The 15,252-nt window shown below is 35.2% G+C and overlaps 1 protein-coding gene across 3 annotated transcripts in view; it reads left to right on the forward strand.

Annotated features, from left to right (window-relative positions):
* The window catches only part of KCNT2 (potassium sodium-activated channel subfamily T member 2), a 476,589-nt gene that overhangs the window by 293,065 nt on the left and 168,272 nt on the right, over positions 1-15,252 (forward strand). For all 3 annotated transcript variants that reach the window (XM_004382548.3, XM_004382549.3, XM_004382547.3), the window contains exon 14: positions 4,414-4,522. In XM_004382548.3, coding sequence (XP_004382605.1) covers positions 4,414-4,522 — 109 coding nt within the window. The remainder of the gene's footprint in view (positions 1-4,413; positions 4,523-15,252) is intronic.

The raw sequence follows: 15,252 nt of genomic DNA on the forward strand, positions 1-15,252 counted from the left end.
CCTCTCTCCATTAAAAATAATGTTGGTTGTTGGTTTTGTATAGATGCCCTTTATTATGTTGAGGAATTTCCCTTCTATACCTATTTTTTTGAGAGTTTTTATCAGGAATGAATGTTGGTCTTTGTCAAATGCCTTTTTGGTGTCAATTGAGATGATCATGTGATTCTTCTATTTTATATGTATGGTGGATTATGTTGATTGATTTTCTAATGTCGAGCCGTCCTTGCATACATAGTATGAATCCCACTTGGTCGTGGTGTTTTTTTTTTTTTTTTTTTTGATATGATGCTGAATTCTATTGGTAAATTTTGTTGAGAATTTTTGAATCAATATTTATGAGATATACTGGTCTGTAATTTTCTTTTCTATGGTGTCTTTGCCTGGTTTTGGTATCAGGGTTATGCTGGCTTCATAGAATGAATTTGGAAGTATCCCTTCCTTTTATATGTTCTAAAATAGCTTGAGTAGTACTTGTATAAGCTCTTTTCTGAATGTTTGTTAGAATTCTCCGGTAAAGCTATCTGGGCCAGGTCTTTTTTTCATGAGGTTTTTTTTTTTATCATCTTTTCAATCTCTTCTCTCGTTATGGGTCTGTTCATATTTTCAATATCAGATTTTTTTTGTTTGGGTGGGGAGTGTGTTTCTAGAAATTTGGCCATTTCCTCCAGGTTATGAAATTTATTGGAGTATAGTTTTTCATAGTACTCTGTTATGATTCTTTTTATTTCAGTAGGGTCTGTTGTAATGTCCCCATTTCATTTTTTATTTGTCTTATTTGCATCCTCTCCTGTTTTTATTTTGTCAGTTTGGCCAGTGGTTTGTCAATTTTGCTCGTCCTTTCAAAGAACTAACTTTTGGTTTTATTGATTCTTTCTATTGTTTTTCTATTCTCTATCATCATTTATTTCTTCTCTGATCTTTATTATTCCCTTTCTTCTGGTGACTGTGGCTTCTTCTGCTGTTCTCTTTCTATTTGTTTGAGTTGTGTAGCTAATGTTTTGATTTTGTCCCCTTCTTCTTTTTTCATGTGTGCATCTATTGCTATAAATTGACCTCTGAGCACTGCCTTTGCTGTGTCCCAAAGGTTTCGGTATGGTATATATTCATTTTCATTTGATTCTAGGAATTTTTTTATTCCATCCTTGAGTTCTTCTATGATCCAATGTTTTTTTAGCAGGGTGTTATTCAGTTTCCATGTAATTGATTTTCTTTCCTTGCTCATCTGGTTGTTAATTTCTACTTTGATGGTGTTGTGATCAGAGAAGACAATTTGTATTATCTGAAAGTTTTAGATTTTGTTGAGGGTTGCTCTGTGACCTAAGATGTGGTCTATTCTGAGAATGTTCTATGTGCATTGGAAAAGAATATGTACTTTGCAGCTGTTGGGTGGAGTGTTGTATACATTTGTATGAGGTCAGTTTGACTGATCATGCCCTTTATCTCTTCTGTATCTTTGCTCAGTTTCTTTCTAGATATTCTGTCCCTTACCAAGAGTGATGTGTTGAAGTCTCCTACTGTTATTGTGGAACTGTCACTTTCTCTTTTCAGTGTTGTTAGAGTTTGTTTTATTTATTTTGGAGCCCTGTCATTGGGTGCGTAGATGTTTATTATGATAATGTCTTCATGATAGTTCATCCCTTTAGTCATTATATAGTGCACTTCTTTGTCTTTTATGTTGGATTTTGTTTTAAAGTCTGTTTTATCTGAGATTAGTATTGCTGCTCCTGCTCTTGTTTGGTAGCTCTTTGCTTCATTTTTTTTTTTATCCTTTGATTTTTAATAAATTTATGCCTTTGTTTCTAAGGTGTGTGTCTTGTAGATGGCATATTGATGGATCCTTTTTTTTTTTTCCATTCTGTCACTCTCTGTCTCTTTAAGGATGCATTTAGGCCATTTACATTCAGTGTAATTATTGACAGGTGTGAGTTTATTGTTGTCATTTTGTAGTGCTTGTTTTTTTGTGGTGCTGATGTTTCCTTTGTTTCTCTTACTCTCCCGTGCTGAATTCTTTTTGTTTGTGGAGTTTCTTCCATTTCTCTTGTTATTTGAAACCCTAGTGGTGTAGTGGTTAAGAGCTTCGGCTGCTAATCCATCAAGTGCTCTTTGGAAACTGTGTGAGGCTGTTCTACTGTGTCCTATAGGATCACTAGGAGTTGGAATTGACTTAATGGCAGCAGGTTTGTTTTTTTTGTTTTTGTAGATCGTGTGTTTACTGAGACTTTATGCTTTTCTTCTTTGTTTTGATGAGTAGGTTTGTTAGCTTTCTTTCTGGTTACTTTGAAGTTTATCCTTATCTTCTTAAGTTTGAACCAGTCTTTTATTACTTGGTGTCACCTTGACTTCCTCTACATTTGAAAGTTCTATACCTACCCCGTTTATTCCCCCTTTTATTGTTCTGACCTTGTTGTTATTTACAGATTAACCTCTCTGGTTCCCTGTTGTAAATCTTTTAGTTTTGATTAATCCTTGAGAGTTTATTACCTAGGTTGGCTGATGTGGTCTTGGGTCCTAGATTCAGGCTGTATTCCATTTGGTACTTGGTTGAGTTCTTTATGTCTTCATTTGATGCTTAGGGCTACAGGGTTGATGTTCGTCTCTGTTTTAGTTAGTTTTTTGGGTCTTTGCTATGGAGGGGTGGCATGGTGCTTCCATCTGTAGCGGCATGTTGGCTATGTCTCCGATGTTGCAATGTTTTGCTTGAAATTATGGTCACCCTATGTATTGCTATTAAAAAAAAAAAGTTGCCATGGAGTTGATTCCAACTCATAGCGACCCTATAGGACAGAGTAGAACTGCCCCATAGAGTTTTCAAGGAGTGCCTGGTGGATTTGAACTGCTGACATTTTGGTTAGCAGCCGTACCACTTAACCAGTATGCCACCAGGGTTTCCTGAATTGCTATTAGATGACTCTAAAGGAATAACATTCTGCATTTAGCAGTTTCATTACTTTATATTCACAGATTGGCCATACACACTCAAAAAATTATTTTGAGAAATACTGAAATGGTTTTTTAGAGACACTGTTCTTTTGCAAATATTCTGTAGACTTCTCCACATTCAAAATTTGATTTATATTGCCTGACTTTTTTGCAAAAGAATAAGTATAATGGTTACATTTTTTAAAAATTTTCCTTTTCATATCATAATATAATGAAAAGTAAAAAGACATTATTAGCAGATCCTTCATACTTTTAAGGGAATTTCCATAGCATATAATTTCTGCTATAAAATGTGAAAGAGAAAAAATAAATGAGAAAATGAATGAAAACAGAAGAAAAAATATGTCAAATTTTATTATAAATACAGAACTAAGGTTAATATTTGTCTATTCAGGGCATTTACTGAACCGTTTTCCAAGTAACCTTTTCTTATTTTTTCATAAATTGTATAGTATAAGTGCTCATATTATAGATCTGACTCACTAATAGATTCAAGCTTCTATTTCTTTGTTTAGCTAAAATTGCTATTTTCTGCCTAAGAATATTTATTTTATTAGATTTTTCATCGTCATCTTTATTTTCAATACCAGCTATAATTGTTTACTTGGAAAGGAGTTCCCCCCACCAAAAATAAACAATACTATAATCACTTCTCTAAAATATTGTTTCTGTGGTAAATTGAATATCTAGCATCTAAGCCCTCATTCTTGTGTGGAAATAATATACTAAATCTGAATGGTATCATTCTTCTTTACATGGTGCTTGCACCTTCCCATTTGCACTCTCTATTATTTCTACATCATTTAGTCTTCATTTATAACCTTACCTGACTGGGCCTTGTTATCTTTTAAGTTTGTGACCCTTATATCTTATGGTCAAATGACAAGTTCAGTTTCAATTTATTTGAGCATTAATTTCTGATGGACGTTATAGTTGTTTTAATAACATAAAATCTATTATTTACACATAAGGCATATATTATCTATCAAATCTTTCAGTAATCACTTTCAAAAACTTTGTGCTATATGAATATGAATTTGATAAGTAAATACTGTTTTAAGTTTGACTGCATACCATGTAATTATCAGAACTAAAGGAGACTTCAATAATGAATCTGAAAGTATCTGGCTTATTTTCAAGACTGCACCTCATTCCTACCCACTCCTTACCCCCTTGTACAAATGAGGCATAGGAGGATTAAGCAACTTGCCAAAGGTTGCCAATTTTATTAAAGACAGAATTGGGAACAGAATAGGACCCCACTCACCAAATCACTTAACTCATAATCTAGTACTCTCTTTCTTAGGAAACATTGTTCCTGGAAATAAAATTGCAAATGTAAAAACATCTCTAAAACAAATGTATTTCTGTTGAAACTTTTGCAGTTTTATTTGTTGTTTTCTTTCTGTATCATTTAAAAATATTACTCTCCCAAGGTAAATTTTTCTCATTTACCTATCTTATTTCAAACAGATCATGTTGTTTGTGAAGAAGAGTTTAAATACGCCATGTTAGCTTTAAACTGTATATGCCCAGCAACATCTACACTTATTACACTACTGGTTCATACTTCTAGAGGGCAGTAAGTATATTTTTTCTTTAAGATAATAAATTTTTAATTATATAAAAAATATAAGTGCAGTTATATGATTTAGAAAAATAGGAAGCCAAGAAATACAGCTATATAAGTACCTATGCTTGTATTTGTTTGAGTTATCTTCATCTGATGAGGGTCAAAGTCCTATAGAAAAATTGATAATGATTTGCTATGTTTCCTAAGTAGACTTGAGATTCTTTTTTTCCATCCTAAATTCCAACTGTCAACCTCATTTGTCAGGCCTAGGGTTAGGGTATGGCTTCAGTTTTGGGGGTTAATACCTGTGCAACAAATAAAACTTTAAAAAAAGTGATTCTGATAGTAACTAGTATAAGATCTTAAACCCATTTTTTTCTATTTCTCAGGTAAGTTTTTATCTTAAAGCCGTATGTATATGACTGACCTCAAAATTACAATTTTACAACCATTAGAGACTGAGGGTTAGGTAGTTGTATATAATTATGTAATGTAATATAGAGGTTATAGGAAATACCTTCCTTATGTGCATTTCTAGGTAGATTCGAGAAGTTATATCATCAGAACCTTTTGGTTCTTGTTTATTTTGAAAAAGTTTCATAAAATGTAGAGGTTGTTTTTGACTTGACTAATCATGGAAAATATAATTAGTGCCGTTTTTGCCTTTTCCCTATTTCTAACTTGGTATTTTAGACAAAATATTGATTTTCTAAGTAATTTCACTGTGATGCTTTTGCTTATGATTATTTAAATTTAGTAAGTTGATTGATGGTTATTTAAGTAAAGTGCTAAGTTAAATAAATCTAGGAAAAGGAAAATTCTTTCTTAAGATTTGATACTAGATGGTATAAGTTGCTAATTGAGACAGTAAATGCCCAAAGTGGATTTAAAGTGGATTTCAGTCACACCTCTAATTACATCTCTGCTCTATTGGGACAGTAAGAGTTTCCCAGAAACTATTTTTTCAAAGTTCTAAATAGAAATCTTTCTATTTTGTACTTTATAATCTTTTAATGTCGGCAATGGAAAGGATGTAACAGAAAGTTGGAAATCATTTTTTTAAAGAAATACTCAGCAATTTATATGCAATTAAATAAAATAGAAAATTATTTTGACACTAATTAAATTAGCATTTATAGAACCCTTTACAAGTGTTCATTATTTTACCATATCGTGTTTGTCACAGAATTATACAATTATCGAGTTGGATATCTAGACCAGCTCCCTTATTGTACAAATAATAAAATGTGACATATTGACATTCTGTAAAAACAACATATAAAATATACTGAAGCTATAATTACATTGTCAGACTCCTAGTAAATATGATTTAATGACTAACAACATTGCCTGGTGAACAAATTGTACAGACATTAAGTTAAGAATGTCAGTGTCCCTTAGATTAGGACTTACCCCGATATACTTCAATTAATTTTTGCCTTATTAAAAAAGAAAGTGACATTGCTGAAGATGTTGTACATTACGTAATGAAGGGTTTCCTGTAAATAAGATCAATCTGCAAAATCACTCCACAACTAAGTGTCACAGTAAATGCTATAGTTCCTCTAAACAACTATCTTGAAGCAGCTTTCTAGAGGTATAATTCACATACCATAAAATTTACCCATTTAAAGTGTACAATTTAGTGGTTTTTAGTGAATTCCAAGGCTTCAAACCAGTTTCTACCCTTGCTGAGAATTTGCATTTCTCACAAGTTCCCTGTTGAGAATTTACATTTCCACCCCAGGCATAATGAATCAGAGTCTACATTTTCACAAGATCCCCAGGTGATTCTTATGTATAACTTACTGTTAACTTGTTAGAAGTGCAAGTTCTCAGCAGGAAGCTTATTGGAAATGCAAATTGTCAGCAGGGGTTCGAGAACAGGGAGAACAGGAAGGAACACGTTTGAAACTATGGTGTATTCACAGAGTTGTGTGATCATTGACACTATCTAATTCCAGAACATCTTCACCACTCCATAAAGAAACTCTGTACCCTTTAGCAGTCATCCGTTATTTTCGCCCAATCCCTTCAGTCCTAGACAACTAGTAACTTACTTTTTGTTTTTATAAATTTGTCTATTCTGAATATATCATATAAATGGGATCATACAATGTGTGGTCTTTACTTTGGCTGGCTTTTTTCACTTGTTGTTCTTAGGTATCTTTGAGGTGATTCTGACTCACAGTAACCCTATGTACAACAAATGAAAACTGCTTGATCCTTAGCCATCCTCACAATTGTTGTTATGCTTGAGCCCATAGTTGCAGCCATGGTGTCACTTCATCTCATTGAGAGCCTTCCTCTTTTTCGATGACCCTCTACTTTACCAGCATGATGTCCTTCTCCAGGGACTGGTCCCTTCTGATAACATGTAAAAGAGACAAAGGCGCACAGTCCTCGCTTCTTAGAAGAATTCTGGTTGTACTTCTTCCAAGATAAATTTGTTCCTTCTTCTGGCAGCCCATGGTATATTCAATATTCTTTGCCAACACCAAATTTCAAAGGCATTAATTCTTCTTTATTCATTATCCAGCTTTTGCATGCATGTGAGGTGATTGAAACACCATGGCTTGGGTCAGGCACACCTTAGTCCTTAAAGTGACATCATTGCTTCTTGACACTTTAAAGGGATCTTTTGCAGCAGATTTGCCCAGTGCAATACGAGTTTGATTTCTTGACTGCTGCTTCCATGGGTGCTGATTGTGGATCCAAGTAAAATGAAATCCTTAATAACTTCAGGCATTTCTCCATTTATCATGATGTTGCTTGTTGGTCCAGTTGTGAGGATTTTTGTTTTCTTTTATTAAGGTGTAATCCATAGTGAAGGCTGTAGTATTTGATCTTAATCAATGAGTGCTTCAAGTCCTCTTCATTTTCAAGTAGCAAAGTTGGCGTCTCCATATTGAAGGTTGTTAGTGAGTCTTCCTCCAATCCTGTGCCACGTTCTTTGTCATATAGTCCAGCTTCTTGGATTATTTGCTCACCTTACAGACTGAATAATTATGGTGAAAGGATACATCCCTGATGCACACTTTTCCTGATTTTAAGCAACGCAGTATCCCCTTGTTCTGTTCGAACGACTGCCTCTTGGACTTTGTACAGGTTCTGTATGAGCATAATTAAATGTTCTGGAGTTCCCATCCCTTGCAATGTTATCCGTAATTTGTTATGATCCACACAGTTGAATGCCTTTGCATAGTCAATAAAACACAGGAAACATCTTTGGTGGTATTCTCTGCTTTCAGCCAAGATCCATCTGACATCAGCAATGATACCCTCGTTTCTCATCCTCTTCTGAATCCAGCTTGAATTTCTGGCAGTTCCCTGTCTGTGTACTGCGGCAACTGCTTTTGAATGATCTTCGGCAAAATTTTACTTGTGTGTGATGCTAATGATATTGTTCGATAATTTCCGCATTCTGTTAGATCACCTTTCTTTGGAATGGGCACAAATATGGATCTCTTGCAGTCAATTGGCCAGATAGCTTTCTTCCAAATTTCTTCACATAGACAATGGGCACTTCCAGTGCTGCATCTGTTTGTTGAAACACCTCAACTGGTATTCCATCAATTCCTGAAGCCTTGTTCTTGGCCAGTGCCTTTAGTGCAGCTTGGACTTCTTTGTTCAGTACCATCGGTTCTTGATCATATGCTACCTCTTGAAATGGGTGAACGTTGACCAATTCTTTTTGGTAGAGTGACTCTGTGTATTCCTTTCATCTTCTTGTGTTGTTTAATATTTTCCCTGTAGAATCCTTCAATATTGTAGCTCGAGGCTTAGAGTTTTTCTTCAGTTGTTTCGGCTTGAGAAATGCAGAAAGTGTTCTTCCTTTTTGGTTTTCTAATTCTAGGTCTTTGCATACTTCATTATAATACTTGTCTTCTCCAGCTGCTCTTTGGAATCTTCTGTTCAGTTCCTTTACTTCATCATTTCTTCCTTTGTTTAGCTACTCTGTGTTCAAGAGGAACTTCCAGAGTCTCCTCTGACATCCATTTTGATCTTTTCTTTCTTTCCTGTGTTTTTAATGACCTCTTGCTTTCTTCATGTATGATGTCCTTGATGTCATTCCACAACTCCTTTGGTCTTTGGTCATTAGTGTTTCATGAGTCAAATGTATTCTTGAGATGGTCTCTAAATTCAGTTGGAATATACTCAAGGTCATACTTTGGCTCTCGTGGACTTGTTCTAATTTTTTTCAGCTTAATTTTTAACCTGCATATGAGTAATTGATGGTCTCTTCCACAGTCGGCCCCTGGCCTTGTTCTGACTGATGATATTGAGCTTTTCCATCATCTCTTTCCACAGATGTAGTCAATTTGATCCCTGTGTATTCCATCTGGTGAAGTCCACATGTATAGTCAGTGTTTTTGTTGGTGAAAAAAAGTATATTCAAAGAAGATGTCATTGGTTTTGCAAAATTCTATTATGTAGTCTCTGGCATCTTTTCTACCACTATGGCAATATTTTCCAACTACTGATCCTTCTTCATTCCCAACTTTTGCATTCCAATCACCTGTAATTATCAATGCATCTTGATTGCATGTTTGATCAATTTCAGACTGCAGAAGTTGGTAAAAATCTTCAATTTTCTCATCTTTGGCCTTAGTGGTTGGTGCATAAATGTGAAAAATAGTTGTATTAACAGATCTTCCTCGTAGGAGTATGGATATTATCCTATCACTGACAGTGTTGTATTTCAAGATAGATCTTGCAGTGTTATTTTTGACGATGAATGCAACGCCCTTCCTCTTCAATTTGTCCTTCCCGGCATTGTAGACCATACGATTGTCTGATTCAAAATGGCCATTACCAGTCCATTTCAGTTCACTAATGCCTAGGATATCGATGTTTATGCATTCCATTTTATTTTTGACAATTTCCAATTTTCTTAGATTCGTACTTCATACATTCCACGTTTCTGTTGTTAATGGATGTTTGCAGCTGTTTCTTCTCATTTTGAGTCTTGCCACTTCAGCAAATGAAGGTCCCGAAAGCTTGACTCCATCCACGTCATTAAGGTCAATTCTACTTTGAGGTGGCAGCTCTTCCCCAGTTGTATTTTGAGTGCCTTCCAACGTGAGGGGCTCATCTTCTGGCACTATATCAGACAATGTTCTGCTGCTATTCATAAGGTTTTCAGTGGCTAATTTTTTCATAAGTAGACTCTCAGGTCCTTGTTCCTAGTGTGCCTTAGTCTGGAAGCTCAGCTGAAACCTGTCCATCATGGGTGACCCTGCTGGTATTTGAAATACCAGTGGCATAGCTTCCAGCATCACAGCAACACATAAACCACCACAATATGACAAACGGAGAGATGTGTTGTTTTCATGGTTCATCCATATTTTAACATGCATCAGTACTTCATTCCGTTTAATGACTTACTAATATTCCATTGTATGGATATATCACATTTTATTTATCCGTTCATCAGTTGATGTACATTTGGATTATTTCCAACATTATGAATAATGCTACTATAAACATTTGTGTACAGATTTTTGTGTAGACATACATTTTCATTTCTCTTGAGTATATACCAAGGAGTTGAATTGGGTCATATGGTAACTCTATGCTTAAATTTTGAGGAACCACCAATCTGTTTTCCACAGCAGCTATCCATTTTACATACCAAACAGCGATGATGAAGATTCCCATTTCTCTACATCCTCACCAATGCTTGTTATTATCTGACTTTCAAATTTAGCCATCCTAGTGGGTGTTAAGTGGTATCACATTGTAGTTTTGATTTGCATTTCTCAGATGGCTAATAATCTTGAGCATTTTTTTTTCATGTGTTTACTGGCCACTTGTATATTTTCTTTGGAAAAATACCTACTCAGATCCTTTACTCATCTTTTAATTGGGTTGTCTTTGAATATTGAATTGTGAAGATTCTTTATATATTCTACATGCAAGTCCCTTATCAGATATATTATTTGCACGTATGTTCTCCTTTTCTGTGAATTGTCTTTTCACTTTTTTGATGGTGTCCTTTGAAGCACAAACATTTTCAATTTTGATGACCTCTAAAATAGCTTTTTAAAATATTATTAAATTTATCATACAAAGAGTTTAGCTTCAGTTATATTGCTCAACTTTCACAATAATAGAAGACACAATAACTTGTGTATCTGCATTCTGATTTTTCCAGTTTAGTTTTAAAATTCTATAATTTATATTTTCTTTGATACTTATGTCTTTATTTGTATTTCTGTATAATATATGCTAACTCCTATGGAGTAATTTCAGTAATATTTATCACTTAGGTGCCAGCTCCTCACAAAATAAATTGGAAGCAGCTTGCAGAATTGAATACAGCATGAAACAATTCCTTAGATCATATTTTACCAATAACCAGCTTCCAAGATGGATACTGATATAGTTCTAGATTAAAATTTTCATATCTGCTACAAAAGCATACCATATGACTGTGTTTTATGTTATTTTGATAACTTCAAGTTTTTAATTTTTTAAAAAATTTTCTCTTTTGGGAGTCATAAAAATCAAGATGCTATAAATACGAAACAATCTAAGTATTCAGGAATTTAGCACTTCAATTCCATCTTTGCTCAAACATTGAATATAAATAATCACCCAAACAGGAGATCACTTAATTTAGCATTTTAGTATATTTAATTAGAGTATTGTTTGACAAAAGCAATTTGTACCAAATTCTCTGCATTATTACATTAATTGAAGATATAATAAAGATTGACTTATTAACAGAATGTGTTGCAGTTTTGCCCTTAAGCATAAGCAGAAATTAGAGAACCTAAATATATTGATTTCCTAAGAAAAGAACAAATTTAGGAACTGAATTAAGTAGTATAATGGGAAAATTTTTAATTATTCTAGAAAATGCCTTATGAAAGCCTTATCATGCCAATAATGTAAAACAAAGCTGTGTAATAAACACAGATTTCTCCATTAAAAAAGAGAGAATAATATTAAAATTTTACCCTATAAGAAATGGTATATTTTATTGAAAATGATTGATATTCACAAAGTATAGTGTAATTTATTAGTTGACACAAGGTGAAAAGATAAGTCTTTAGGATCCAACAAGCACAGAAATAAATATCATACAGAGTCTAAAATGGTTTACTTTAAAATGTTTTTTAAATAAAGTGCTGTGTGGATTTTATGTATTTAAAGTAATAAATGTGAGTTCCAAAACAAATGTGGTAGACAAAGTCATTTAGGAGGTAGAGAGCAAAATGTCAGCTCTTTTAGTGACAGACCTGGTTCAAGTCATAGTAATTCTAATTCTGCTCCACAACTGGACAGACTTACCCACTCAGTCACTGTTGTCCCTTTCTTAGTTCTGCTTATCTCACAGCCAGTGAAAATGGGGACACAGATGGAAGCCACATATTAAAGATGAACTACCTACCTCTGGACTGTATATAATGGAAATGATTTTTAAAATAAATAAATAAATAAGTATTCCTTGTACTCTGGAGTCTCTTATGCTCCTGCCTAAGTCAGGGTCTTCTCAGTTGTCTCTTACGTCCATGCAACACCTAGATAATGAAAAAGGAAGACCAAAGAAAAGTTGACACATTCAGACTGTGGTGTTGTCAAAGAATATTGAGTATACCATGAACTGCCAGAAGAATGAACAAATCAGTCTTAGAGGAAATACAATCAGAATGCTCCTTAGAAGCAAGAATGGTGAGACTTTGGTTGCTTACTTTGGACACACTGTCAGGAGAGATCAATTACTAGAAAAGGACATCATAGTTGGTGTCTTAGTTATCTAGTGCTGCTATAACAGAAATACCATAAGTGAATGGCTTTAACAAATAGAAATTTATTCTCTCACAGTTTAGGAAGCTAGAAGTCCAAATTCTCGGTGCCAGCTCTAGGGGAAGCCCTTCTCTTTCTGTTGGTTCTGGGGGAAGATCCTTGTCATCAATCTTTCCCAGGTCTAGTAGCTTCTCAGCTTAGGGACCTCAGGTCCAAAGGACATGCTCGCCTCCTGGTTCTTCATTCTTGATGGCATGAGGTTTCCCTGTCTTTTTGCTCGCTTCTCTCTTTTATATCTCAAAAGAGATAGACTCAAGATACAGTCTAATCTTGTGGATTGAGTACTGCCTCATTAACATAACTGCCTCTAATCCAACCTCATGAACATCATAGAGATAGGATTTACAACACGTAGGAAAATCACATCAGATGACAAAATGGTGGACAATCACACAATACTGGGAATAATGGCCTAGCCAAGTTGACACATATTTTGGGGGGACACAATTCAATCCATGACTGTTGGTAAATTAGAATGTCAGCGAAAGGGAAGAAAACCCTCAATGAGATGGAGTGACACAGTCATATCAAAAACGATGAGCTCAAACATACCAGTGATCATGAAGATGGCACAGGACCAGGCAATGTGTAGTTCTGTACTACGTAAGGTTACTGTGAGTTGGAGCTGAATCGATAGCACCTAACAGCAACTATCACAGTTTAGCTAGTGCCTTAATACAACTCCCAAGTCTGATTAACAGTCTTATGATCTTACATTTTATCTTCTGTATGTTAATATATTCATTCTGTTTCTAGTTTATCTATAAGGCATAAAGTAACTTCTAGATGACTTCAAATAAATGTGTTGCTTTTATTCACTGAGGGTTTATCCTATATATTAACACTTAATGAACAATATTTTTTCTCTCCTTACTTAAATCTGCTCATTTTATTCACGTTTGAATGTCCAGTGTTATTGGCAGTAGTATTTATTATTGTTAATTAAATTAGCATTTTGATTTTTATGACAGCCTTGTTAACAATGTGACTTTAAGTTCACCATTAGGACAACAATTACTGAAGACCAGTTGACCAATGTCATTTTGAATCTGAATGGAAAATGGACTTTGATGATTTCAACAAGGAAATGCCAATTTATCAGGCAGTCACCTGACCCATCCTGGTAACATTTTGTCCTTAGCAACATTTAATTTTCTTCTTCTTTTCCTTTCAATTTATGTTTATAAAAATATTTCATTCGTCCTATTTAAGAAGTAATATTTTTTGGTCTCAGTGATAATCAGTGATTAAGGAAAAGAGAATGGTTCAGAAAAAATATTGCAAAGGTAGAATTTATAGAAGTTGGCCACTGACTAGATATGAGTCTAGCAGAGAGTAAAAAGAACCAAATCACCTCACACTCTTTAGTCTGGACAGTAAAGAATTATGAAACAAGGAGAAGGGAAAATGGTTTGATATTGGATATATTTGGTTTCTAATACAGATACAACTGATGGTAAGAATTGCTGCTTTTTGTGTCAGGAGAATGATCAGTGCCATTCATTTCCATAGAGATGAAAGTAGAAGTAGTGAGGTTTCCTCTCCAGCTTGGCACAGGTACTTGGGAAGTTCTTACTTTAAGGAGAAGGCAAGAGAAAAGGAAAACAAACACAGTAGAGCATAGTAGAATAAAAAAGTTTTAAGAAGAACTGCGTAGTTAACAATATGGATAGTTTCAAGAGGATGGAGACTGAACAAACAGAATTAGTAGGCCACTGGTCTCTAAAGAATTCTAAGAAAACAATTGTGGAAAATGGAGGCTTTCTCATTTTGAGAAAGAATGGACAAATAAGGGGATTGTAAGAAAGTGAAGCATGGCTGTTTAGAGACTACTATTACAATTAGCTTTGTCCATGAAGACAAAAAAAAAAAAAGGAAGCTCAGTTACACAGGGGGGTTAGGATGGCTTTATTAAGATATGTATTTACATGTATGTATGCATGCATGCATGTATGTATCTATATATCTTTGTTTACTTTTCAGTTAGCATGGTTACCAGTTACCAATTCCCTTGACTTGATCCTGATTCATGGTGAACCCATATGTGTCAGAGTAGAGCTTACTCCATAGGGTTTTCAGTGGCTGATTTTTCAGAAGTAGATTACCAGGGCTTTCTTCCAAGGCACCTCTGGGTAGACATGAACCACCAACATTTTGGTTAGCAGCTGAGCTCCTTAACCAGCTGCACCACCCAGAGACTCCAGTTAGCAGTGTTGTTGTTATTGTGTGCCATCGAGTCATTTTTGACTCATAGCCACCCTGTATGACAGTACCAGTAAATAAAAAGAGATTGAGAGGAGTTCCAGCAAAATGGCGCTCTAGGCAGAAGCACCATGCTGTCTGTTCCTCCACAGCAAAGATCCAAAAAACTAAGCCGAACAGAGAATACAACAATCCTGAAACTCTAAAATATCAAATGAAGAGATAAAGAACTCAGCCAAGCGCCAAATGGAGTGAGAAAACTGACAGAGAATGGAGAGTGAGGAGAGATTTGTGCAGAGGTCCCCTACCAGCTAATGCAGTGCAGATACACTGTCTTAGACTCATATTGGAGACCAGCAAACGGGGTACGAGAAAGCAGCCTCACGGAGCATCCAGCGGGAGACAAAAAAACTGGTAATTTGCGATATACGCTTTCTCACCCCCCACACTTCTTCACCCTGACTCGGCCTCCTCTGCTTCCCGCAGCTACAGTCTCTTGACAGGGAATCACCGGCTGCTTGGATTTCACACATCCGAACAGGCCGGCTCTCTGAGTGCCATTTGTTGGCTGATGGTGTTGCTTTTTTCCACTTCTTTTGATTTCTTGCTTACCTCTCACCACCTCCCCCTCGTTTCGCTCAAATACCTGGCCCCGTGCGCCATCTTTGCTTCTTCCTGCAGGGCTGCAGAGCTCCGGTAATTTGTGATATACGCTTTCCCAC

Source organism: Trichechus manatus, unplaced genomic scaffold (genome assembly GCF_000243295.1).
Source record: "Trichechus manatus latirostris isolate Lorelei unplaced genomic scaffold, TriManLat1.0 scaffold00095, whole genome shotgun sequence".
Taxonomy (NCBI): Eukaryota; Metazoa; Chordata; class Mammalia; order Sirenia; family Trichechidae; genus Trichechus; species Trichechus manatus.